Source organism: Paramormyrops kingsleyae, chromosome 19 (genome assembly GCF_048594095.1).
Source record: "Paramormyrops kingsleyae isolate MSU_618 chromosome 19, PKINGS_0.4, whole genome shotgun sequence".
Classification (NCBI taxonomy): Eukaryota; Metazoa; Chordata; class Actinopteri; order Osteoglossiformes; family Mormyridae; genus Paramormyrops; species Paramormyrops kingsleyae.
Window position 1 is genome coordinate 12,401,359 of NC_132815.1, and position 23,743 is coordinate 12,425,101.

General features: G+C 41.0%; 2 protein-coding genes across 6 annotated transcripts; both read left to right on the plus strand.

Moving 5' to 3' along the window:
- Positions 1 to 7,188: 7,188 nt before the first annotated feature.
- On the plus strand, positions 7,189 to 16,237 carry LOC111841304 (hippocalcin-like protein 1). The gene is made up of 4 exons (XM_023806950.2): positions 7,189 to 7,431; positions 8,813 to 9,315; positions 10,962 to 11,067; positions 13,212 to 16,237. Exons 1-4 carry the CDS (start codon positions 7,248 to 7,250, stop codon positions 13,307 to 13,309), a joined length of 891 nt encoding a protein of 296 aa, XP_023662718.1. The 5' UTR covers positions 7,189 to 7,247; the 3' UTR covers positions 13,310 to 16,237.
- Positions 16,238 to 19,918: 3,681 nt separating this feature from the next.
- LOC111841303 (voltage-gated potassium channel regulatory subunit KCNF1-like) lies at positions 19,919 to 22,860 on the plus strand. Of its 5 annotated transcripts, none has more exons than XM_072703007.1 (2): positions 19,919 to 20,505; positions 20,835 to 22,860. In XM_072703007.1, exon 2 carries the CDS (start codon positions 21,014 to 21,016, stop codon positions 22,202 to 22,204), a length of 1,191 nt encoding a protein of 396 aa, XP_072559108.1. In that variant the 5' UTR covers positions 19,919 to 20,505; positions 20,835 to 21,013; the 3' UTR covers positions 22,205 to 22,860. The 5 variants fall into 5 exon arrangements, with proteins under 5 accessions (XP_072559108.1, XP_072559110.1, XP_072559109.1 ...); XM_072703009.1 differs by having other exon boundaries at positions 20,883 to 22,860; XM_072703008.1 differs by having other exon boundaries at positions 19,919 to 20,501.
- Positions 22,861 to 23,743: the final 883 nt, after the last annotated feature.

Sequence of the window (23,743 nt, forward strand, 5' to 3'; positions counted from 1 at the left end):
TTGCACTTTAAACTGCCATTGTTTTGTTGTGTTAGTTTCACTACAATCTGCTAGACCATTATCACCTGGTGCAAGGAGGCCCAAGGTAAATGGTGTTAATCTCTGGGAGTGGCTTCTGCTCACCCACTAATTAAAACACTTTCTATGCACGACTGCATCAACTTCTTTCTCTTTTTCTTTATCTCGCTACTTGTTTTAAAATACACCTTACACCTATACCTGTTCACATATCTCCCAGACTCGGAAGACGTACCCGCTCACCAGAGAGGCAGAAACCTATAGTAACCTCTCTCAGCCTGAGTCTCCACAGCCTCCTACAATCGTGCATGGTGGTTTATGGAACTGCCAATCCTGCATCAAGAAGGCTGATTTCATCTCTGGTCTGGCATCTCTCCAGACATTCCCCTTCTTGGCCGTCACTGAAACCTGGATCACACCCGAGGACACAGCTACTCCGGCTGCCCTCTCCTCTGCCTTTGCCTCTTCCTGCTCTCCTCGCACCTCAGGCAGAGGAGGGGGTGCAGGATTACTTCTGTCTCGTAAATGGCGTTTTGCACCCGCTACAGTCCCCCCACCCCAACATCTCCTCTTTTGAATCACGTATCCAGCTAAACTCCACATCCTTGTTCTTTACCAGCCTCCAGGTCCACTAGGAACCTTCATTGATGAGGTGGATTTTCTTCTGAGCTCCTTTCCAGATGGTATCTCCCCACTCATTCTGCTTGGTGACTCCAACCGTCTGAGAGATGGGATACACACCAGCGGCCTCCTGACACTTCTCTCTTAGAGAATCTCCTCAGACTCACAAAGCAGGCAACACTCTCGACTTGGCATCATTCAGGTCACTTCCCATGTTCAACATACTGTCTCCTCCTTTTCATGTCTCTGATCAGCATCTCCTGTCCTTCAGATTTCCACTTCCGACCTCTTCTCAACCTCCTGTAACCCCAAGTTGACCCGCAGAAATCTCAGTTCTCTTTCTCCATTTGTGAGCCTTGTTGAAGGGTCCAATGGTGACATCACTCTACCAGCCATGAGATATGAACCAGTGTCTTTCTAATTATGGGCACAGAGTTCTAACCTGCAGAGCCACACTATACAGAAGAATGTAAAAAAAAAAAACCCACACATTCACACACACACACACTAAAGCAACACATACAAGTTTGGATGCAGTAACAGCAGTAGTGCACACATCAGGACCCAGACACTTAAATTGGACCATGTACAATCTCTGCACACTTACAAATAACTTCACTTCTGGCCTGTCTGTACAACATCATCTGAGTCCGAAGGGCACCGCCAATAATGGCATTTCCTCGGTGGCTTCGACTCTGTGAGTGTGGAGTCCCAACTTCATCAGCTAGCACCCCGGCCCGACCTACCAGTAGCGGGTAACGTGATGCAACATAGAGGAAATTCGATAAGTCAAAATGAATCAGTTCCTCCGCCCAGGCACCTGGTTAATGTTGTACCGTAATACAAAAATATGTCATGGTGAGACAGTCATCCACAGACCCAGAGGCCTGCAGCAGAGGGTGTCCATCTGTTTAATTCATCAAGCTCTTCACGCTGCAGACATGTAGGTGTAACGTTACCCGTGCCAGGTGTGGGCTGATCATCTTCTGCAATTATTGTGTAATGAGATTGCTCTGCTCAGGAAAAAAAGCAACGCAGTTTAACGTTTAAAGGTGGATGGCTTCCCTTGTCACTCTCTGACTTGTGAGTCTCTGACTGACTATTTTTCCCGAATAAATCTGCAGCAAAACATTTTAAATGGTGCCAGTCCACCTATATACGTAAAAGATTAGCAACACATTTGTTTCAACAAATGTGCTTATCACTGCTTTGCATTAGATAAAATGTCCCTGACAATGAATCAACTTCATTGGCCAAGTGTCATGTATCTCTTCCATATTCACAATATATAACAGGCAATATATTTGTGTGAATACAACTCATTCTTTTTGTAACCTTTATAAATGGAGTGAAATGTATCACTTGAAGTGAGTAAATGTATGCAAACCATCCTGGTCTTCCCACTAGATGGCCAGCAAATCCTCAACAAAAGCCACTAGCATGCTGCGTTGTGATTGGACAAAAGCTGTGGGGGCTGGAAAACAGACCACAGGGCCACCAATCAAGTGTCCATCTCACGGATCAATAGCTACAAACTTTGTACTATTTTCAGCTGTTTATCTTTCCTATTACACGACTGGAGCTGAACACACAAGCCACTGCTGAAGCCTGTCCAGGAAGTGAGCGAAGGGGGCTGCACTTTCTCTCTCGTCCTTCAGCACCATAGTGTAAATTATGTCTTCCTCCCTTCCTTGGGACGGTCTGACACCACAGCTTAAATGAAAAACAGTCCTTACAGCGTTTTCCCAATACACACCTCTGCTTCATCTGTATGTCAATGACAAAACAAAGAAAAAAAATCAGCAATCTCATTATTGCCACCACTTGCTTTTCCGTTAATGTTTGATATCAGCTAGCAGAGGATTAGCTGATAGCACCTATGTTATAAACGTAGCATGTATGGCTCCAGGCCAGTGAGAATCACTGAGACCTGTTGACCATTCTGGATTCTCTCATGGATTTTTGGGAACATGGGAGCTGTGCTTAAGTAAATATTAATCTGTCGACAGTGAATAAACAAAAATACTCATTAGAAACATGGTGTACATTTAAGTGAGTTATGTGTGATCCGCTGTCAAAAAAGTTCTCTGAGAAATAATTGTTACCTGATAGTAGCTATTATTCTGTTACATACGTATTTGCAAATTAACCATGGATTGTAAAACTGCTGTCTAAATAAAGAGATATTTTAATATTGAGAACGTCCAGTTTTGAACTTAGTCAAATAAGTCTTTAACAGTCCCCGTGTTTTTTATGTTTTAAACCCAAACTAGAACGCCTACAAAATATTTGGTTTATATTGACAAATTTATAAACGATTTGCAGAAGAGTTGGCTGGCCTTATATGCCCCCTAGTGGATGTTCTTGTTAATTACAGATGCAGTCCTTCAGCAGTACCGCACAGCCGAAATCTCAGAAAACGTCGTCAATGTCAAAATCGCTATATCTATACTTACTTAGCAAAGGGCTTAGGTCCCCGGTGTTTTATGGTATGAATTTCGGGAGCTTTTTGCATAAATTGCAATTATATATTGAGGAAAATATTTGGTACTGTTCAGTGACGTGGCCAGAAATGTAAAAATGGGTGGATTTTTGTGAAATACGATGCGCCACTATATTCTACTCTCAGATTTCGCTGAGAATAGTTATTACCTCCTTTACTACGTCTATTAGACCTATTATTATTTTATTAGCACACACATTTACATGTATGTAACCGTTTAATTATATTGTAGATAATCTGTGTGGTTTGCAAACTACCCCAGTGCTTTTGATGTAGCTAATTTTAGGTTTATAGTGGAATAATATAGATTTTCCATAAGATTTCTTGTGTGAGTGTGATAGTCTGGAAGTGTGAGAGTCACGCCAGATGCATGAGAGTTGGCAGCTCTGTTTTCCAGCCTCTGTACCCCTCAGTTACAAAGACTCGCTCAAACATTGTATCAATAAAATGATGACACATCTAGAAATATCATACTCCAAGAATGTAAACTTGGTGCTCCACTTTGACCAGAATCATCTGCACTTGCCTTTCTTGGTGGTTTTAGGAAACTCTATAAATGTGGGCTGAGTAGCCGGTGTCTATGGAGCAGACAGGTCTGGCGGGGGCCTACCAAACACATCTCACAGAAAACAGGATAAGGGCTAGAGCAGGTGGAGGGTGAGGACACCTAGTGGTCATCCGATGTCGTGCGTAGGCCTGCCATTTTCTTCTCTGTTTACCTCTATTTGCTGTTTTTTTTTTAAGTTAATCAAGACTCAAACCAAGAATGTTTATTGTCAGCCCAGCCAGTACACAGAGGGCTGAAACTGTGCTTCTCTAGGGGCAAATGTTGTGGGATTTAGCCACGTGGGACAGACATAACGTGCAGCTGTGACATGACAGTGCAAAGTCAGGCAAGACAATCAGACAAACTATTGCAACACTGTAGTGCAACAACCAAGCACATGTAACAAATAGTGCAGTGAGCAGGTAGGATGCAGATAATTAGCTTAGGAATAATAGCAGCAAATAAAAAACTGAAATACAGTGTAAACACAGTAGCAGCATGAAATACAGTGAACAGCAGAACAAATAGGATACATAAATAAGATACAAAGTATAAACCCATTTAAAAAGCACAGTACAAAAACCAGTTTAAGGGTGTAATAGTATAAAATACAGTGCAACAGGTTTAAAAAGTGTAAAACTGTATGAGACCATTTTACAGTGTCAGCAGTGAGGTGAGTGAGGTAGTGTATTATTCTCTATTCAGATATGTGCTTTGCCATAATTAGAGTGGCGGGCAACCGATTTGTAAGCTAAATTGCTAATCATATCCAGCTGAGGATGTGACTAGTTTTATTTTAAGCATGGGTGGTGATAAGGGCAGCACACAGAAAGACACCTCATGCTGGAAAAAAACAGGCTTTTCACGATACACAAGAAACTCTTTTCATTGGATGGGCCAGCTGTCAATCTGCGTAACACTGGCCCGCCCGGGTCCTCCAGGTTTGCATTGGCATTGAGACTTATAGGTACTTAAAGAGGTTCTACAAAATGCTGGTGTGACTTATTAATGTTTGATAATTGTTTCTTTTATCTAAAGAAATTTAACTAAAAGCGACCCAAAAAGATGTTTAAAAATTGTATCTTTTGGTAAAAGTAAAACTTCATGTTGGGCCAAATGCAATCATTTTTGGTAAACAGCACGGTGGAGAGTAGTGGTTGGTGGGTAGCACTATTCACTATTACGTCATACCTGAAGTATACAGAGTAACACAGTGTCCCTAGAGCAGCTAAAGGATAAAGGTCTTGTTCAAGGGCCAATAGTGATATCAATCTGCCAGAGACCTTCAACTGACAGACACAACCTACAGACATCACCAAGAAATTAGGCAACTTTAGCAAAAGAGAATTTTTGCATGGGGGTATAGGAATTTCTCTTACTGTGATTACTCTACTGAGCATAGTCAGCCCAAACGAGAGACTTTAAAAGATACTGTGTGTGTGACACCAGTGGGCAAAAGCTAAGAATAAACAGAGCTGGTATATTTGTGTTGATGTACCATCCCTGTCAGAAACGGCACAGAGCTGGTATATTTGTGTTGATGTACCATCCCTGTCAGAAACGGCACGGTGCTTTGGCTGGACTGATAAAGCTGCAAATGGCGATTTACTTACATGAGATTTTGAGTCCCACCCCAGCCCTGTGTATCTGTGTGGGTCATGTCTACTGTATGTTACATTATGTGATCGAAATGTCCCCACAATCTGATAAAAATCTGATATTTTGACATTGTGGGGACTATTTCTTCAGTTTTATAAAAATCTGTCAGTGCAATCAAAAAACTAAAAATGTCAAATTCACTTTATTTGGTTACTTATGGTTAAGGTTATGGCTGGGGAGGGGTCATTAGTATAGAAATGAATGACGGTCCCCACAAACATTCGAATCCAAACATGAGTGTGTATGTGTGTGTGTGTGACTTAGTATTTATATATTATATATTGTAATTTCTCTTTTTTACTATTTTTATTTCTTTCTATTTTTACACAGCCACATAAGGGTGACACAGAGATACATTTCACTGCATGTTGTATGTATGTGACAAATAAATCTCTTGACTTGTCTGTGCCCTGTGATGGACTGGCATCCTGCCAGGATCTTACCTGGCCTTGTGCCCTGTGCCACTTTGTTTAGGAGGTAAACCTAACCAGCATGCAGAGGTGGCAATTTCAGTAAAAGTAAAAATCCAGACCATGATTTACTTTCAACCAACCAGTTGAGCATAAAGAGTCACAGTCACAGAGTACTCAACTGGCTGGTTGAAAGTAAATCATGGTCTGGATTTGTACTTTCTGGACCTGAAATTGCCACCTCTGCCAGCATGTGCAGCTAGATGTAGTTATCCTAGATCTCTGAGAGTGAACAATGCAATTCTCTTCAAAAATAGGCAAATTCTGCTTCATTTAACTATTAAAGCATGAATCATTTATGGGTAATATGTACAGTCAGTGGTCACTTTTTAATGAACACCTACAGTACTGTAGCTATAACACACACCTAGGTAGAACTGGCCCACTTTTGGCTTCAGAAATGCTTCTAGTTTTGGCAAGTTGTAGATGCAGAGATGCTGCTTTGCACACAGTTATTGTACTGAGGTGTGAGTTTTGCACTGCCTGATTCGTGGGCGTAAATTAGGTGGGGTGGGGGCTGTAACGCCCCCAAAAATCAGAACCGGCCAATAACCCCCCGCCCCCCCCCCCCCAAAAAAAGAAAAAAAATCATATTGTTGGGCCCTCAACCCCTCAATGTTCGATCCAAAGTTACGCCCTTGGACTAATGACTTTAGCAGATTTGGACATTTTCCTCTTGCTTCTATCATTAACGTGTATGTGCATTTTTGCTGTTGACTACAGTGTGCTGTATATATTCAGTTGCAGTAACATGGCTCACTGTATTAAAGAGTAGGCTGTTTGTGTTAACAAAAGTACTTATTTAACGATATATCAGGCCTACCAATTAGCCTTGTATTGTGATATAATGTTTTGTAATATATTTAACAGTATCATTTCGCACATATACATAACGTGCCTCTCTCAGAGGCCAAGATAACAGTTACAATACGTTTATCACAAGTTGGTAAGGCTAAAAGTCATAGGAGGACTTTGTGGATTTATGTGTTATATATACACTAGTGGCAAAAAAATGTGGAAATACCTAGCATTTTTTGGCATTACTTTATTAAATTACTACAGAAATATTGGCGGTAATATTTATAAACAATCAAAGAATGTTTACAAATATCACGCATTGGACAACTAATTAAGTAACTGGAGTTTAAAAAAGTTCTGCAGTCTCTGAAAATCGGAAGTGTTTCCATAATTTTTGGCCACTAGTGTATGTTAGACATTAAATAAGAATATATCCTGGATCCCTATTTTTTTTTTTTTTTTTTTAAAAAAGCATTGCATTACTGTTGAATGGATTCAGTGCATACGCCTACGTGTTTAGAGGTGCATTCATACTGTACGCAGATAGAGCTGCAATATATGCCTGCTTTGTTTCTCTTTTGCCTTTCCGTTACTTAGGCTGCTTCCTGGCTGCGTGCATCTGGCCGCATTTATGAACGGGAGTCGTCTTTCACTAGGACTGCACGAGAGCTGGGTACATCTAAGCCTGAAAAGCACAAGGATTAGCTCGGAAATAGAAATTATAAATCAGAAAGGTCAGGGAAAGACAGGAAAAGGAGTAATTCTGACTGATCGGCGAAACGACACGTCGGAGCACCGAGGACGAAACGTGTTATGTAAGTTACTTTGCAGTAGTAGCATGCGTGGGATGTACTCCTCTTTATTCATTGAACGATTTTGTTATTTTTTCCGTTATTATATGGTTTTCTGTACGCGTATTATGTTATATTCCGTTTCCCATATCGTGTCTAAACGAAACACTGATTTTTCGCTGTAAATACTTAAAATCCTTTCGGACTTCTCGTAACGCCGAAGCGACTTTCCTCAGACTTTGTAGTGGCCGTGGGGTCAGACGGAAAATATCACACATACAGGCGTAACACGGGTTTGACTTTTTTAAGCATAGAATGAAAAGCAGCAGAGGTATTAGATATGCTATGAATTGCAAAACCACTGTTCACAAGCCTTCCCGATGCTGTCTCGTTTTCTTGATTGATTTAAGTATTTTGTCATTTATTTTAGGAAAACGAAATATAATCGACATCAGTTCGATGAACGTGATAGACATAGGTTTAAAAATTAAAGAAAATGTCCACAAACTCATGTCCATTAATGCGTTAAGTTACTTTACATTATAATATAACTGAATGAAAAAAACATCATTTTTGCATTTTTCCCTCCTGTAAACAAGCATTTATTGTATAACAAGGAAGGATGGGTATTCTGTAATAGATTAGACACCAACCGTTTCGTCGCCGAGGGTTCAAAGTTACACCAACCCAATTCAGGCACATCCACGTTGCCCGGTCGCAGCGTTCTGCATTTATCCTTAGTCTGTGTCCATTTCACTTTCTTAAATGTATGTTTGCTCCGAAAATTAATGTTAGTAACAAAATAGTTTAATGGACAGAAATGTGGAACAAAAGCAAGTCTCGAAAACTTAAGATAAATCTACTTTGTTGTAGAGTCATTTGTTTATTGAAGAAAAATTATCTACTGTTCTCGCCACTTTTCACAACTGCAGATACTGATAAATGTTTCTAAAAGTGGTTCAGCTGTTCCCACATAGAATGGTGTGGATGTCTCATGTGTGAAAAGTGTGTTTTGTATGGGGGGGAAAAACTGAAAAGACTTGTGTTCCTGCGTATGGTTTATTTAAAGTCCTTACTTGGAATTAACTAACAAGGAGGGAAAATGTGACACAGCAAAAGCTGTTTTGTGTACTAAAAAAAGAGGAATATGATTTTGTTCTGGTGATGTTGCAGTTTGCTTTTTGTTTTCCAATCAAATAAACATACCATTTAATGTATTACAGTTAACAACAACAACAATAATAATAATAATAATAATATTGCTATGGGCTGGTGCCCCATCCTGGGATATTCCGTGCTCTGTGCCCATTGTTTCCGGGGTAGGCTGTCCTGCATAACACAAGCTGTAGATGAATGAAGGAAGGATGGAGAGAAGAATAATAACAATAATAATTATTTTATCTAGTGCTTGGAATCTGCAAAGAGGTCATAAGAAGAAAAGGAAAGAGAATACATAGTAGCCAACCTAAAGAAGAGGTCAAACGAGTGACAGGAAAGAGGACAAGTAAGTATAAGGTACAGGGATACATCATGGGTAAGCAGAACAGCAAGCTACGTCCAGAGGTTCTCAGCGACCTGCGTGAGAATACCAAGTTCACAGACCGCGAGCTTCAAGAGTGGTACAAGGGCTTTCTGAAGGACTGTCCGACGGGCCACCTGAATATGGAAGAGTTCAAAAAGATCTACGCCAACTTCTTCCCATACGGAGATGCGTCCAAGTTTGCCGAGCACGTCTTCCGTACATTCGACACCAATCGTGATGCCACCATAGACTTCCGGGAGTTCATCATTGCCTTGAGCGTCACGTCCCGCGGTGAACTGGAGCAGAAGCTGAAATGGGCCTTTTCTATGTACGACCTGGATGGGAATGGATACATCAGCCGGGCAGAGATGCTGGAGATCGTGCAGGTGAGTTTCTGCTGCCTCTTCCACAGGATCTATAATGCAGCTATGGGTGGATGGCTTAAAAGTGGGATTAATTAAATAAGAGCTCCGAACTGCTCCCAGTGCGAATATGTGGAGTTGGTGTGACATTCGATTCTCAAAGTGTTTTTTTCAGGTAAGTTTCTGGACCTTAAAGCTAATCTCAGATGCATTGTTTCCTAATCCGGTCCTCTGGGACCCACAGCCGGTCCATGTTTTGCTCCCTCCTACCTCCCTGCCAGACAGTCCACATTTTTGCTACTGGGAGCTGGGAGGAAGCAAAACCGCGGACCGGCTGTGGGTCACCGAGGACCGGATTGGGAAACCCTGCTCTAATGTAAAACCTGTCACTTTATGATGAAGCTAATTGCAGTTTAATTCTCCTGCACTTGCTGTCTGGTTGTTCCATCTTCCCAGGATCCATGATCAGGTCGAGCACGTTTAATCTCCACTTGCCGTGTGTTTGCACAAACAAAGACGCAGAACATGTTAGTCTTTTGTGGTTGTGTCTTAATGGCAACCGCCACTCGCCCCCCAAAAATGAACCGAAACCACACTCAGACACTCAGCCGTGATAACATCTTTACAGCTGGAGATAAGCAGCCATCGCTCTATTTGTTCTCCATTGAAAGATTGCTCAGTGTCAACACTGATACAGCCTGAGGTCTTGTGATCTGGGTTTACTAGAATAAACAGCGTGACTGATTGTTCCGTCCTGTTCCGCTCCTCGTTCCCTTTAAAATAGCCATCCTGTTTCTCCACAGAAGGTGTGAAGCTGCGTTTGCATACGGAGGCCGTGTACATTTATGAAAGTTGAAAGTAAATGTTTGCAGATGTAGGTGCAGGGGTTGGGTTGCTATGATGCAGAAGTTCTAGAGGTGGACTGGCAGTTATGTCAAGATGCAGTGGCTGCGATAACACGTTGACAACGCGTTGCATAGTGATTAAGGACATTGACATGACTTAATTACTTGATTAGCAGTTAGACCAGTCTGGTTGTAGTTGCAGTGGAAAACAAATACTTTCACCTTAATTCCTCCAACCCCGATGTCTAAAGAGGTTACATTTATTCAATTTATTAAGTAAATGAGTTTGCTAATCGACAAAATGTAAACCTAACTGTGGTGCAGATGAACTTGCTGTTTTGGTGAGGCGTGAAGTTAGAAAAATAATAATACAATATATGATAATAATTATACAGTAATAATAATACCAAATACATACGGTACTGTACTGTACCTCGAACCCACGAACCGCTGAAGCTGCGCGATGTTATAAGAAGCGTCATAAAGTAGTGAGCGCGTTCGTTATTACGAAACATTGTATTTGACCCGATAACGTAATTTAATGATATAGGCTTTATAGCAGTCTGTTCGTTTGCACGAGTTGTTCGTAAATTGGACGTTCTTAATCCGGGGACTGCCTGTGTGTCGTTTTTGTCTAGGTGTGACACGGTAGCTTGGCGGCTAACACTATAGTCTGACATCTCTGGGGGAGTTTAAAGCATTTGTAAGAGGGCCAAACAAAGTCTTTCTTCCCCATCCTTAGTGAAATATGAATTGTTTACGAGATGTTGTGACTCCTCTCATTCACAGTATAATTGATCTTTCTCTTCTCTGCCTTCCCCTAAGGCCATTTACAAGATGGTGTCCTCTGTGATAAAGATGCCCGACGATGAATCAACGCCAGAGAAGCGGACCAACAAGATTTTTATGGCGATGGACACAAATAAGGACGGTAAATGCTGCTCTGGAAATTAACATTGACACTTTCAGTGTAGCGTTTTTATAAACCGTGCATTATTAATGTGCTTGTACTACCGATGAAAGCTTTATGTTTACACCGTTTGGATCCTCAATAGAGGAAGCGTCAATTGCTGATAGATGTGTGAATGCAAAAGGGCGTGTTACCAAATCGACTAGGCACAACTAACATGGCAGCTGGAGAGCGGGAACAGGGGCCTGTACTGCGAAGCGCGGTTACTGGCTTATCGGGGTAACTTGTCGGATTTAAGGTAGTCTGGGCAAAATGTAAGTGAACGAATATGAGGTCCATTTAAACTGTGGTACCTTAAATCCGACAAGTCACCCCGATAAGCCAGTAACCCCGCTTCCTAGTACAGGTCACAAGATACAGGGAATGTGACCCTGAGGTCATCAGAACAGACTGGATCAAGACAGGGATGGGTCTCTCAGAGCGCTAAAAAGTCAAAAAGACTGGAGAACAAACACTGACATTTGAGCAGGGAAAAAATAACCAAAATATTTATTTGTGTTTTGGGAACAGCTAGGACCTGTATCACGAAGCTGCAGTTTTGGGTTAGCAAGATAACTTATCCAGCTAAAAAAGAAAACTGGCTTTATGATACAGGCCCCCTGTAATAGGTTATCAGTGAGGAAACACACCCACATCACGCACATAGGGAACCAGGAGCAGGTGGATTAAATTAGCCTTGCATTCATGATCACCTGACTCTCCCCTCTGATGCACTGCCGATGGGACGTTCTCACCTTCACAGAGGCATGCTCTCCAGTGGGGGTGGGCAATGTCACCTAAAATTATCATCATGGCATTTTTCACTTTTTTGTACGGTAACAGTATTATATCATGGTATTACTCTTTTCCAGGTTTTGTCCCTTTATGGAAATCAACACAATACATTTTTTATTAAGTACACTTTAATCGCTATTACAGTTGGGTATGGGCAGTCTTATTTCGAAAAGATATAAAAAGTGACAAGTAATGTTTTTTCACGTTCATTTTATTACAGTTTTATTACCTTGTAAATGGTCGGTAGGGTTTGCAAACTACCCCAACGCGTTTGATGTTGCTAATTTTAGGTGTATAATGGAATAATATAGATTTGCCGTAAGATTTCCTGCGTGAGCATGAGAATTGGCAACCCTGGGAATGTACGTTTTAAATTTTTTTCACCTGAGTTGATTTGAATATAAAAAATTACATTACTTTATACAGTTGTTAAAAGACGTAAACTTTGACGAACATGAAATCACCAGTAAACTGCATCCATTTATCCAACTTTTTATAAAACACATTTGCTTTGAAAACTTTTCAGCTTTACGATTTCAGGACAGAGCAGCCGCTCTATTAGGAACATTACGGCTTTTTGGTTGAGTGTTAGATTTGCTGCTGTTATTAACACTAATGGCACATTAGCGGATGTATGTTTTGCTTAGAGGTTAAAGGAGCTTGACGTTCATTGATGTGTGAACTGGGCAGCTGTACTTTCCTCCACACACCTTGCATGTGTGTGTGTGTGTCTATGTATATGTGTGTGTGTGTGAATGAGCGGTCCCTATAAACATATGTTTACCTGACGTGTGTGCGTGTAACTATGTTATTTTGTTTAATGTGGATAATTACACAAAATCTATTTGAATTTTTGAATCTGTTTTTGAATTTGTCAATTTGCTATCAGGGCACGGCATTAGAGCACGTGTAGTAGAAAAATCAATGCAGATAAACCGGTTATGTATACCTTATAAGACAATTCAGATTACACCAGAAGCTTTGAATATCACAAGATGCTTTATTTTGCGTAAATAGGCTGTTGTATAATTAGGCTGTTGACTTCTGCCGGTGTTAACGGCACGATGCTAATCCGTATCGTGGTGCACAGTCTCCAGTGTTCCAACCACCTCTAATCTCCAGGTCTGTCACATGTGTTAAACTACTTTAAATTCATGTTGTCATAAAAATTCAATGCCCTATATTGTATGCCATAATAATTTAGCATTTATATGCCAGTTTTAGCTGTCAGTCTGCTGACTTTTCTGTATGATGTAGATATGCCATATCTTCCTACATCCCTCCTTATCTTTTAGCATTAATTGATGTTGATCCGTTGATCTCCATTACAGGACGATTGTCCCTGGATGAATTCATCAGAGGCGCTAAGAGTGATCCCGGCATAGTCTCCCTGTTACAAAACGATGTCAGCAGCGGAAGGCAGGTCTAAAGGCAGAGGAGGAAGCAGACAAGCAGGCAGAGACACAGATCTGCCTCCTTTCCCCATCCAAGCCCCCTCCCTTACTGTCTGATTTATAGGAATTTCCACTGACACACTGCTTGTGTTCCCAGTCATTCTCTCAGGTTTTCTTTAGTATCAGAAATGACCATTGTGGTGGAGTTTAACCCTAATCCAGCCTGTTGTGCAGTGTGTGGCTCAGTGGGTTAAGCTGGTTTGGCTGTAGTTAGAAGGTTACCAGTTCAAACCTAGCCTCAGCATATACAGTATGCAGATCCATGAGCAAGGCCCTTAACCCCCAGCTTCCTGGGTGCCACTATGGGTAGCTGCCCTTTGCAGGAAACTTACTCTATTTAAAAAAAAAAAAGTTAAGGGAGGTGTAAAGACAATTTCCCCACAGGAATCAATAAAGTATCGATTATTATTATTTACTCAATTATCTGATGCTTTTATCCAAAGCAACATACAGCAGAGGTTACAATTTCCTGTGTCCCTGTGATTTGAACTACTATCCTTCTAACTAAAATACGCTTTTCATGAAAATTCAAAATGGTGCCATAATCTCAAGAGATTTTTACGTACATATTATTCTTTTTTAATGCTTTCATAAACTACTTAAAAATGTATTGTCAAAGTCAAACATTTGTTACAACGTTTGACTTTTTAAATGCTGTACAGATAACATTATATTCCTATAAGTTTTAGCCTGTTTAAGTCTTATATTCCCCATTAAAATGAACATCCTCTCTGTTTGCTGAGAAACACGTGAAATTGGTGGTCGTGGAATTATCCATCAACCGCAACTCTGACTGTTAAGTTTAAGATATAGAAGTAATTAAATTCATTGACAAATAGTGATACTGATCCCTTGCTGTTGCTATGGTGACACAATGAAGGCATGTCTATTTCTTCATTCTCTCAGTTGACATTATTATCTAGCTCAGTCACTGCTTGATCCCAGCCGGCCCGCTCTGCCCATTTTAGGTGGGTGCGGTGATCCTCAGCACCTGGCCTGCACAGTCACAACGTGAAAGCAGATGTTTTTGCAAACGTCTGGACCCTCAGCCTGCGTCTAACTTCGTCGCTCTCCTGATGGTTATAAAAGGAGGAGGCTGAACTTGCGGTTTTGGAGGGACAAACAGAAAGTGCACTTTTCAAGCCTGAATGAGCAGATCTGTAGCCCGAAAGGGTCGGCTGCGTTATTTATGTGACGCTGAATAAAAATGCATTTGTATCAGCTCAGTGTTACGAAGCTGGATGAGTTTATACTGCTGGCACATGGTTACAATTAAAAATGAAACTAACGCACCTGGCTGTTTCCTGCTCATTATTGTGGCTAAAATAACGACCACAGAGTGCAGTGCAAATACATCGTAGATGCTGGGAAACTGGCAACTGGCAACCTCAAGCAGCGGCTTTGAATAGTGACATTCATTTAAAATATATTTTACATTTACAGAAGCTTCGGTTAAATATCGCGCTGCACTGGAATAACATGACGCATAGATAGTGTTTCTTGTGCTGGGAAACTCAACTCCACGCTCCCGTGTAAAAGTGAGGGTGTGGCTCACATTCAAGGCGCAGACATCATACCACCATGAAACACAAAACCTCAAATATCTAACAGCACGGTCAGGTCCCTTTCCTTTCCATGAACGCTGCCAACACATCTGCCAGCTGTCAGGCAACTGTGTAACATATAATTACGTCTCTTATTTAATGGTACAGTAATCCAAGATTTTCAGAATGCATTTTTAGAGCTTTGTTTTGCACAAAGTACAAATAAACAGTCACCATGAGTAGGACAAAATGGCTCCAGATACTGCTGCACAAAACATAATCGATCTTTCCTTTCCATGTCTGCTTACTAACAGGGATAAACACTGTAAATATAACCTGCTTTGATCCTCCTCTGAAGTTCCTTTACTACCTCCAGGTAATAGATGTCTGAATTCTGGGTTTCCTCAGTCAGCTTAATGCCAATCAACAGCCATGTTCTGTCTTCATTTGGAAGTTAATAAACAGAGCTTGAAACCATGAGATCTATGGGAGGAAATCGCACCCCCCCCCCCCGACAATCTGGTGAATGTTATACCCGTTGGGAATCTTTTTCTCATCCTTTTTTAAAAAAAAACAGTTTATAAATGACACTCAGCGCTGCAAAGGGTGGTATTGGTGATTGAAGAGACACTTCATTCGAGGTTCAACATTTTATTTGTCACATGCGCAGTTAGACTTGCACAACCTGCAGTGGAATGAAAATCGCTCCTGAGACTAGCAAATAGAGAGTACAGGTGAATAATGGTTACATGGTCAGGCACCGCATCACAATAAATACAATGGTGACCCCATAAAAGTACATCAGAGCTGACAAATTCCTATCGCCTAGTGATGTCATGGCCAACGTAACATTGTATCGCATTGTTCCCTGCCTTGCACCAATAGCCCTTGGGATAGGCTCTGGACCCCTGTGACCCCGAATAGGATAAGCGTTTACAGAAGATGGATGGATGGATGAATAATAAATGACTATGTTACGGGTTTATGCATTTACTATAATGTACTTTTTATCATTATTTAGACTATAGCATATAGCATCAGTGTTTAGTAGGGCTATACCATCTATGTTTCTGAAAGTACTGAAATAGCCTAATGACGCATTTCTCAGAATGTATCCCCATTGCTAAGCGACGTGTGACTGTAAATTAAGAGCGAAGATTGTAACCTAAATAGAAGAAAAATAAAAAACTATGCATAAAAATACTATCCAGAAGACAGTCTCCCTGTATCTGAGATGGCTACTCTGTCTTAATAAATAACATAGTTTATCTGGATTTTTGGGAAACAAAGCAGCCTCTGTTCATTTGTCACCTTAAAAGTCTGAGTGCAACATTGTCCAATAAAATAAAAGACAAACAATTCGTGGATTTGCTTTATTGTCCAATATCAGAAATGTTCTGTGTCCATTAGCAAGCGTGACTAGATATATTGGCCAGAATTCAAATCAGATTGTTCATTCATTACAGCCTGTTTGCCTGTCGTGGTGTGAGTGTGTGTCAGTAATTTCGATCCTACGGTTTTCAGTTCCCCATTTGTCCATCCTGTTAAGAATCCATTGCTTAAAATGCAAATGCACTATATATTGTTAAAGGTTTGGCTCCTTGCCAAATATCATTTATGGCTTTTGAAAGTGGATGCATACATGCATACAGCATTGCAAAGAATTAACACTGACAGTGAGTATATAGTAAATATCTTGTAGGCAGGTATTAATTTGGCAGCCTACAGACCAATAGATGCCGATCGGATTGTTAAAATAAAGTTTTTGTTGGTTCTGTAGTGCTGGAAACACAGCCTTTTTTTATCCAGTGACAAACTTGTTCTTTCTCAAGCAGGCAGAGAAGGGAAGTGAAGCTGAAGTTAGTTTTTTTTTTTAAATATTGGATCCAACCAATGGTGCTACACTTATTTTTATTTTTTTTACACTTTTTCCACGGGCCTCACTTCAGGCTGCCAGCTGATGTCATCCACGCCAGGCAACCAGGGAGACAGAAACACAATAATAATGGAAATATGACACATAAGCGACTAAGCATATATTATTTATATTATAGCCTCATAACCATGTACTGATGCAGCACCACTATTGCACATTCATCGGCTTCTGGCTTCCTAACCCTAACTCTAACCCTCCAGTCGTTATGGGTGTTGTTATGTAGCAAGTGCAGGACCTTAAGTGGTGTATCACATTATAAAGTCTAGAAACACGTCTGAAAAAACTACTGAACGGAATAGAAAACATGGGTAACCCCCTTGCCATCCCAGAAGCAGGGACAGGAGAGGAAAAACTAGAATAGATGCTGTTGTAGGAACAATAATGTATTCCCTGGATGCCCCCAGACCCTTCAACCTCTACAATCTCTAGCCCCCCTATGTACACTGCTTAATTTTTGGTGCAATTTGTCTAAAATTGAATTAGGTCCCAGATCATCTATGCAATGTTCCTGGGAAATTTGAAAAAGTAAATAATTTTATAGTTACAGTGTTCACAAGATCAAGTTCAGTTCAGTTCAATTCAGTTTTATTTGTATAGTGCATTTTCACAACATTACATTGTGTAAAAGTGCTTACATTATCCCTGCCCAAAGCCCCGAGTGAGCAAGCCAGAGGAGATAGTACCAAGGTAAAACTCCCTAGAAAAAAGAAATCTAGGGAGGAACCAGACTGAAAGGGGGAGCTCATCTTCCAGGGGCTGGCAGAGGAAGTCAAATGAGCAAGTTGACATTTTTGAAATTTTAAAATTTGAGTCTCACTGCAGGGGGCAGGCAGGTAATAGCAGGTAGGTGCTGGTGCTGCTTCTGACGGCAGGACGAACAGTGGTACAGCAGCAGGGCATACAGGAGAGACGTCACAGGCAGAAGGGCAGGCAGACCATAAACATACCTAGTGTTGTAGTCAAGACCGCCTAAACCGAGACCAAGACATTGCCGAGACTGGAGGGTATCAAGACCAAGACACTGCCGAGACTTGAGGGTACCAAGATCAAGACCAAGTCCAAGACCAAGACCAAGACACACTAAGGCGAGACCAAGACCAAGACTGGTCGAAACCAAGACCAAGACCGAAAACAGACTAGGGCTAGAATCGACATCACATTACCCAGATCAAGGGTACCAAGACCAAGACCAAGACCAAGACCAAGACACACTAAGGCGAGACCAAGACCAAGACTGGTTGAGACCAAGACTAAGATCAAGACCGAAAACAGACTACGGCTAGAATCGACATCACACTACTCAGATCAACTGTAGAGAAAAAAGGCATTGCTGTAAAGTGTCATTACTCATTAAATCAAATTCATGTTATCTTTTCAATTATATTGTCCAGATGTCCATATGTCTCTCATTTAAAATCTCCCAGATTTGTCATAGTTACGAGGCCTGATGGAAAATAAAATTCTCAGCAATCCTCTCCTATAACCATTTTATCAGACCTCATCAAGGGAAAGAGATGGGATGTACCAGAAAGATGTTCATATTAAGTCTCTTATACCAGGGACAGAGGCCTCGGGTAAGCTATGAATACAGCTATGTAATGATCCCTTGCTTTGAATTGAAGAGAATGAGCCTCCAGATTGACTTGCACCTCCAAGACTGTGCTGTCTAATGAATGTAAAATACCTAATTTATTTGAATTATAACTATACTATAGACTTCGCGGACATTTCTTTGCCGATTTCGCTATGATGCGATGTGTATGATGTGTGTGGACTGTGAAACACTGGCAGTGTTCGTTGAGAAAATGTATAAAATGTAACATTTTTAAAATAGATGGATCTGACTAGTTGCATTTGAATTGAGGTGCATAATAAATAATTATACTGTTCTGTGAGGATGTGCTGTTTTCTCTTTTTTTCCCCACCCCATCGAGACCGCTATGTCCGAGACCAAGACAAGACCGAGACCAAATAGAGTCGAGACCAAGACAAGACCAAGACCAAAATAGAGTAGAGACCATGACAAGACCAAGACCACAAAAAATTGGTTTCGAGACCAGTCTTGAGACGGTCTCGAGAACTACAGCACTAAACATACCACAGGTAGCCGAGGCCTCGCAGGCAGACGGGCGGGCAGACCATAAACATACCACAGGTAGCCGAGGCGTTGCAAGCAGTAGGTGTTATCTTCAGATGCCCATTCCTCCCTTTGCTGCCACCTAGTGCTGCTGCTTCAATTTTGGTGCAAATTTGTCTGAAAATGAAAGTTATAGATCGTGTTCTGTATAATGTTCTTCTGAAGTGCTAATAAGATCTGTCAAATACTTTTTGAGTTATCACTTTCATAATTGTTATTAAGATATATTAAAACAAACTACCATTATACTACCATAACATGTAAAGAAGCCTGTGTATTCTGACCCTCACTCCCCAAAAACACAATGTTATTTTTATTGCCTAAGATGAAGATTAAATTCTAATTTTGAATTGACATATTTTCACTTCTATGTGATCTGAAGGCATAATTAAAAAGGTAATGAACTTACACCCAGGTCCCACACTATTGGAACTGGGTCAATACTGAGACATTTTAGTAGCTCTGATCATGGTCATATTCCGCATATATCTTTTGACCTCTTTCAGTGGACCATTTACCTCAGGTGATAAGTGCCTGACGTAATCTGAATGATGGGCTCCTTATATTTTTATCCATTGCGCTGTCGCACGTCAACCACAAGAGGGAGACGTCGTTCCATTACCCCGACACATCTTGTGAACTGCGCATTTCAAATAACATAAAACACAACTTCTAGATAACTATACGTAGGGTGACCAGATAATCCATGTCAGGGAAGACACTCTCAGCTAGGACAGGAACTGTAAATTACCATTTCAATTAAACAGACCTGGATTTCACTTGAGCACTGAGTTCTTGCTGTGTGCTGATTGGTCAGTCTCCTATAATCATGCATGTGCCACTAATGTCAATGTGAACCAGCTGGATGAGTCTTTCAATCAAAGAAACAAACCAGTCAAAGCACAAGATGAGCTGAACTATTTAGCCAAACAGAGAATCCTTTTAATTTGAAAGTAGTTTGTAAAACCCGAAGTAGCTCAATTAAAGTGTCCTCCCTGAAATGGATTATCTGGTCACCCTAACTATACGAAACTATTCTGGGATATCAATACATTTTGTGAAAGCTAAGGTTTTCATCATGTCAGTCAACATAAAAGTTATACTCTAATAATTTTATAATTAGCTAAATTCAAGATTGAAAAAACGATGGATCTTGGGTGATACATAAAGCAATGCCACACGAAATAGTAGCTGTTCTATAGGGGTTTTATATAGCCTACCAATATAAGTACCGCAGTCACTCGCCGACTCAATTATCTTGCGTCTCAAAACTCGCTTCACTGGCTGTGTTTAACGTGGGGAAAAAACTTTAAAAACCGATCTTTTACTTCACTGTTCAGCAGAACCGGCTAATTGCCCAACTCATGAAACTTTGGAAAAAGTCTCTCCTTCACTGCCAGCAGATTGATGGATGTGACACGTAAGCGGCGAGGCTTGACCAGCGTATCCGTGCCTACAGTATATAAACTTAGGAGGGGCGGACGGGACGCAGTAAGAGCCGCCTGACTGTCACCCGCAACCAAGATGCCCACACAGTGCGACGACATGTCGTGAGTAGGTTCTCGGTTTAAATTTGGTTTCTTTTCTATCCATGCAAAAAACGTTTTATTTCCCTTCGTTATTTCTTCGGTTGAATAGATGCTTTTCAAATTATACATATAATTTAAATATATCTATGATGTTCTTATTGACCTTTGGATTATTTTACCAGAATATAAACTGAAACAGGGAAGTACCTTACCGGTTTTTTTTCTCCTCTTATATTTAATATTAATTGCATTCAACATATTAGTTAATTAAAATGTGGGCAACCCCTAAGACCCGCTATAGTAGCTGTAGCGGCTCAGAAGCGATCGAGGATAACGAAATTGTTGTGAACATAGGCGGAGTGAAACGGGTACTTTCTGGGACCGTCCTGAACCTGTTTCCAGATACCCGGCTGGCGGAGTTGGGAAAGTACTCCTCGCGTAGTCTGGAGGATTTGTTCGCCCTCTGCGACGACTACGACCCCAGCAATGGCGAGTTTTATTTTGACAGAGATCCAGACTCTTTCAAATGCATCATGGAGCTGTACTTTTATGGTGAAATTCATATAAAACGAGGCATCTGCCCCATTTGCTTTATAAAGGAGATGGAATTCTGGAAAGTCGACCCGGATTACCTAGATGAATGCTGTAAGAGTCATCTGAGCGAGGTGGAACAGGAGCAAGCAGAAATCAGGGCAAGAGTGAAGGTGATTCTGGACGATATGGAGGGTGACTCCTCTATCAGCCACTGGCAGAGGTACAGAAAGTCCCTTTGGAAGCTGATGGAGAAGCCAGATTCCTCCAAGTTGGCACGTGCTGTTGCTATTGTGTCTTTCCTCTTTACCCTCCTCTCCACGGTGGTAATGTGCCTGGGAACCATCTCAGACCTGCAGGTGGAGGACGACGAAGGGAACCATGTGGAGCATCCAACGTTGGACGCTATCGAAACCGCTTGCATCTGTTGGTTCACCGTAGAGTACTTGGTGCGTCTGGTCTCCTCCCCGAAGAAGGCGTCATTCATCCTGTCCTTCATGAACATGGTGGATCTTCTCGCCATCGTGCCGTTCTACGTAGCGTTGGTCTTGATGAGTCTCGGCACGGCTGTTATGAGGCTGGGTAATGTGCAGCAGGCAGTGCAGGCCCTGCGCATCATGCGTATCGTACGCATTTTCAAGTTAGCACGCCATTCTTCTGGCCTCAAGACTCTCACCTACGCATTGAAGAGCAGCTTTTCTGAGTTAGGACTGTTACTCATGTATCTGGGTGTGGGTATCTTTGTGTTTTCTGCGCTGGGGTACACCATGGAACAGAGTCACCCGGAGACTATGTTCCACAGTATCCCACAATCCTTCTGGTGGGCTATCATTACCATGACAACAGTAGGCTATGGAGACATCTACCCCAAGACCACTTTAGGGCGTTGCAGTGCCGCTGTCAGCTTCCTCTGCGGGCTGATCGCCATAGCGCTGCCGATCCACCCGATAATCAACAACTTCGTCACGTTTTACAACAAGCAGAAGATCCTGGAGACTGCCACCAAGCACGAGCTGGAGCTGATGGTGCTGCAGGAAGGTGAAGGTGCCCTGCCCAAGGCATTACAGAAAGCGCTGAAGCCCAGTACTGTGACGGGAGTGTCGGACAATAGCATGTGTGACACTTACTTACCACTCCTAGAAGACTCGGCCCAGAAGGTGCATCCCTTGAGCTGCATGGGCAACTCAAAGTAGCTTAACAACTCCATTGATCTATTCATATGCTGCTGTTCTCTTACAGGTATGGTTAAGTCCATGTATTTGTATATATCTAAGCCTTATAAGCTTTAGAGAACAGTTATAGCAAATCTTGTTTTGGAGAACACGCTCCTATTTCTGAATTAAACTAACTTTGAAGTCTATTAGGGAATTTATCTTGCAGGTGCCAATCTGTGTACAATTGCAAATGCTGTAGTTCAGGAGAACATTTGTGGCTGGTAACTTGCTAACCCTGAACAGGTGAATCAGTACATCAGAGACAATACTGTATAGTGTTAATATATAACATGTAGCCAGATGTTCTCCCCTCATATTAATACATCCATGGATTGGAGGTAGGGCTGTTTTGGAAAAAAAAACAAAAACATTTTGGCCTTGTAATAACATCACAGGTTGTTTTTTTTAACATAAATTTTAATCACCACTTTAGGTCAAATTGAATATTTCTTCACAAATTATTGCTTTTTTCCTAAGGTTTTTTCTTAAAAAATTGAAAGTTTTCTTGAGTGTCTTTGAATTTACTAATAATTGTCAAAAGCATAAATAAATCAAAACCATACTCGTACATACTTATAACTAAGAGTCAAATAAACCTGCATTATCAAATAAAATAAAATAAACAGAAGAACTAGCATGAATCTTTGAGAATTTATTTTTGTATATTTCTCTTACCATTCAGTTAATTTATGGTGCACATTTACGTTACAGAGCCAATACAGTAACTGCTGTTTTGCTACTTTTTTGACATATATTTTCCAAACGCATTTCCACGGTCAGTGTGAAGACAGTGACAGATTAATGTCAGACAATAAAGTCTGTTCATCACCCGACATCATTGGTCACATCTCTTGGATGTTAGGTTCTTTCATACATGGGGACATTATAGGATATGACTAACCAAAGTATTTAATAGAATAATGATTCATTTGCAGTGATTATTATAAATGATCTCCAAAGTGAATGTAATAAATATTTTTAAATGCCTGCACCTAGCACACTTTAGTAAACAATCATGTGAGTTAGGAGATCAAGCAATGTGGATTAGTGTAAGGGAACTTCATATCTAAATTGGTCTAGAAGGATTTCAGAATGATACGGAAGCACACATTACCTGACTTTGGATCAGGAACAAAATCATCCGCAACAGGACTGTCCTTGACTATGCTTGCAACACAGCCAGGACATTTTAAAATGGTGTTTGTAGACAGTGGTGCAGAAGCCCTCATACTGTAATTGGCTCCACTTACTCTAAAAAGTTAACTGAGTATCAAAGGAAATTTGTTATACTGCTGTAGAGTTATGGATTTCAGTTTTGCCAAAAAGGCAGAACAAATTATAGTGCTCAGTAAGTACTACAGTGCATTTTCTAGGATCCAGACTTATAAAGAAGAGGAAGACATTTAAAACAATCAATCCAGTATCCTCAGCTGCCACCGGTCCTTTTGCAACACCTGATCAACAAGACCCTTCACTTGGTGCTAAAATGTCCCTCAGATAATATTAATATTTTTTGCT

Excerpts from the sequence above, each read along its gene's own strand:
- LOC111841304 (XM_023806950.2), top strand. The coding sequence starts at position 7,248 with ATGAACGGGAGTCGTCTTTCACTAGGACTGCACGAGAGCTGGGTACAT. Across the intron at positions 9,316-10,961 it reads AGATGCTGGAGATCGTGCAG|GCCATTTACAAGATGGTGTC; the intron begins GTGAGTTTCTGC and ends CCTTCCCCTAAG. Across the intron at positions 11,068-13,211 it reads GATGGACACAAATAAGGACG|GACGATTGTCCCTGGATGAA; the intron begins GTAAATGCTGCT and ends TCTCCATTACAG.
- LOC111841303 (XM_023806949.2), top strand. The coding sequence starts at position 20,753 with ATGTGGGCAACCCCTAAGACCCGCTATAGTAGCTGTAGCGGCTCAGAA.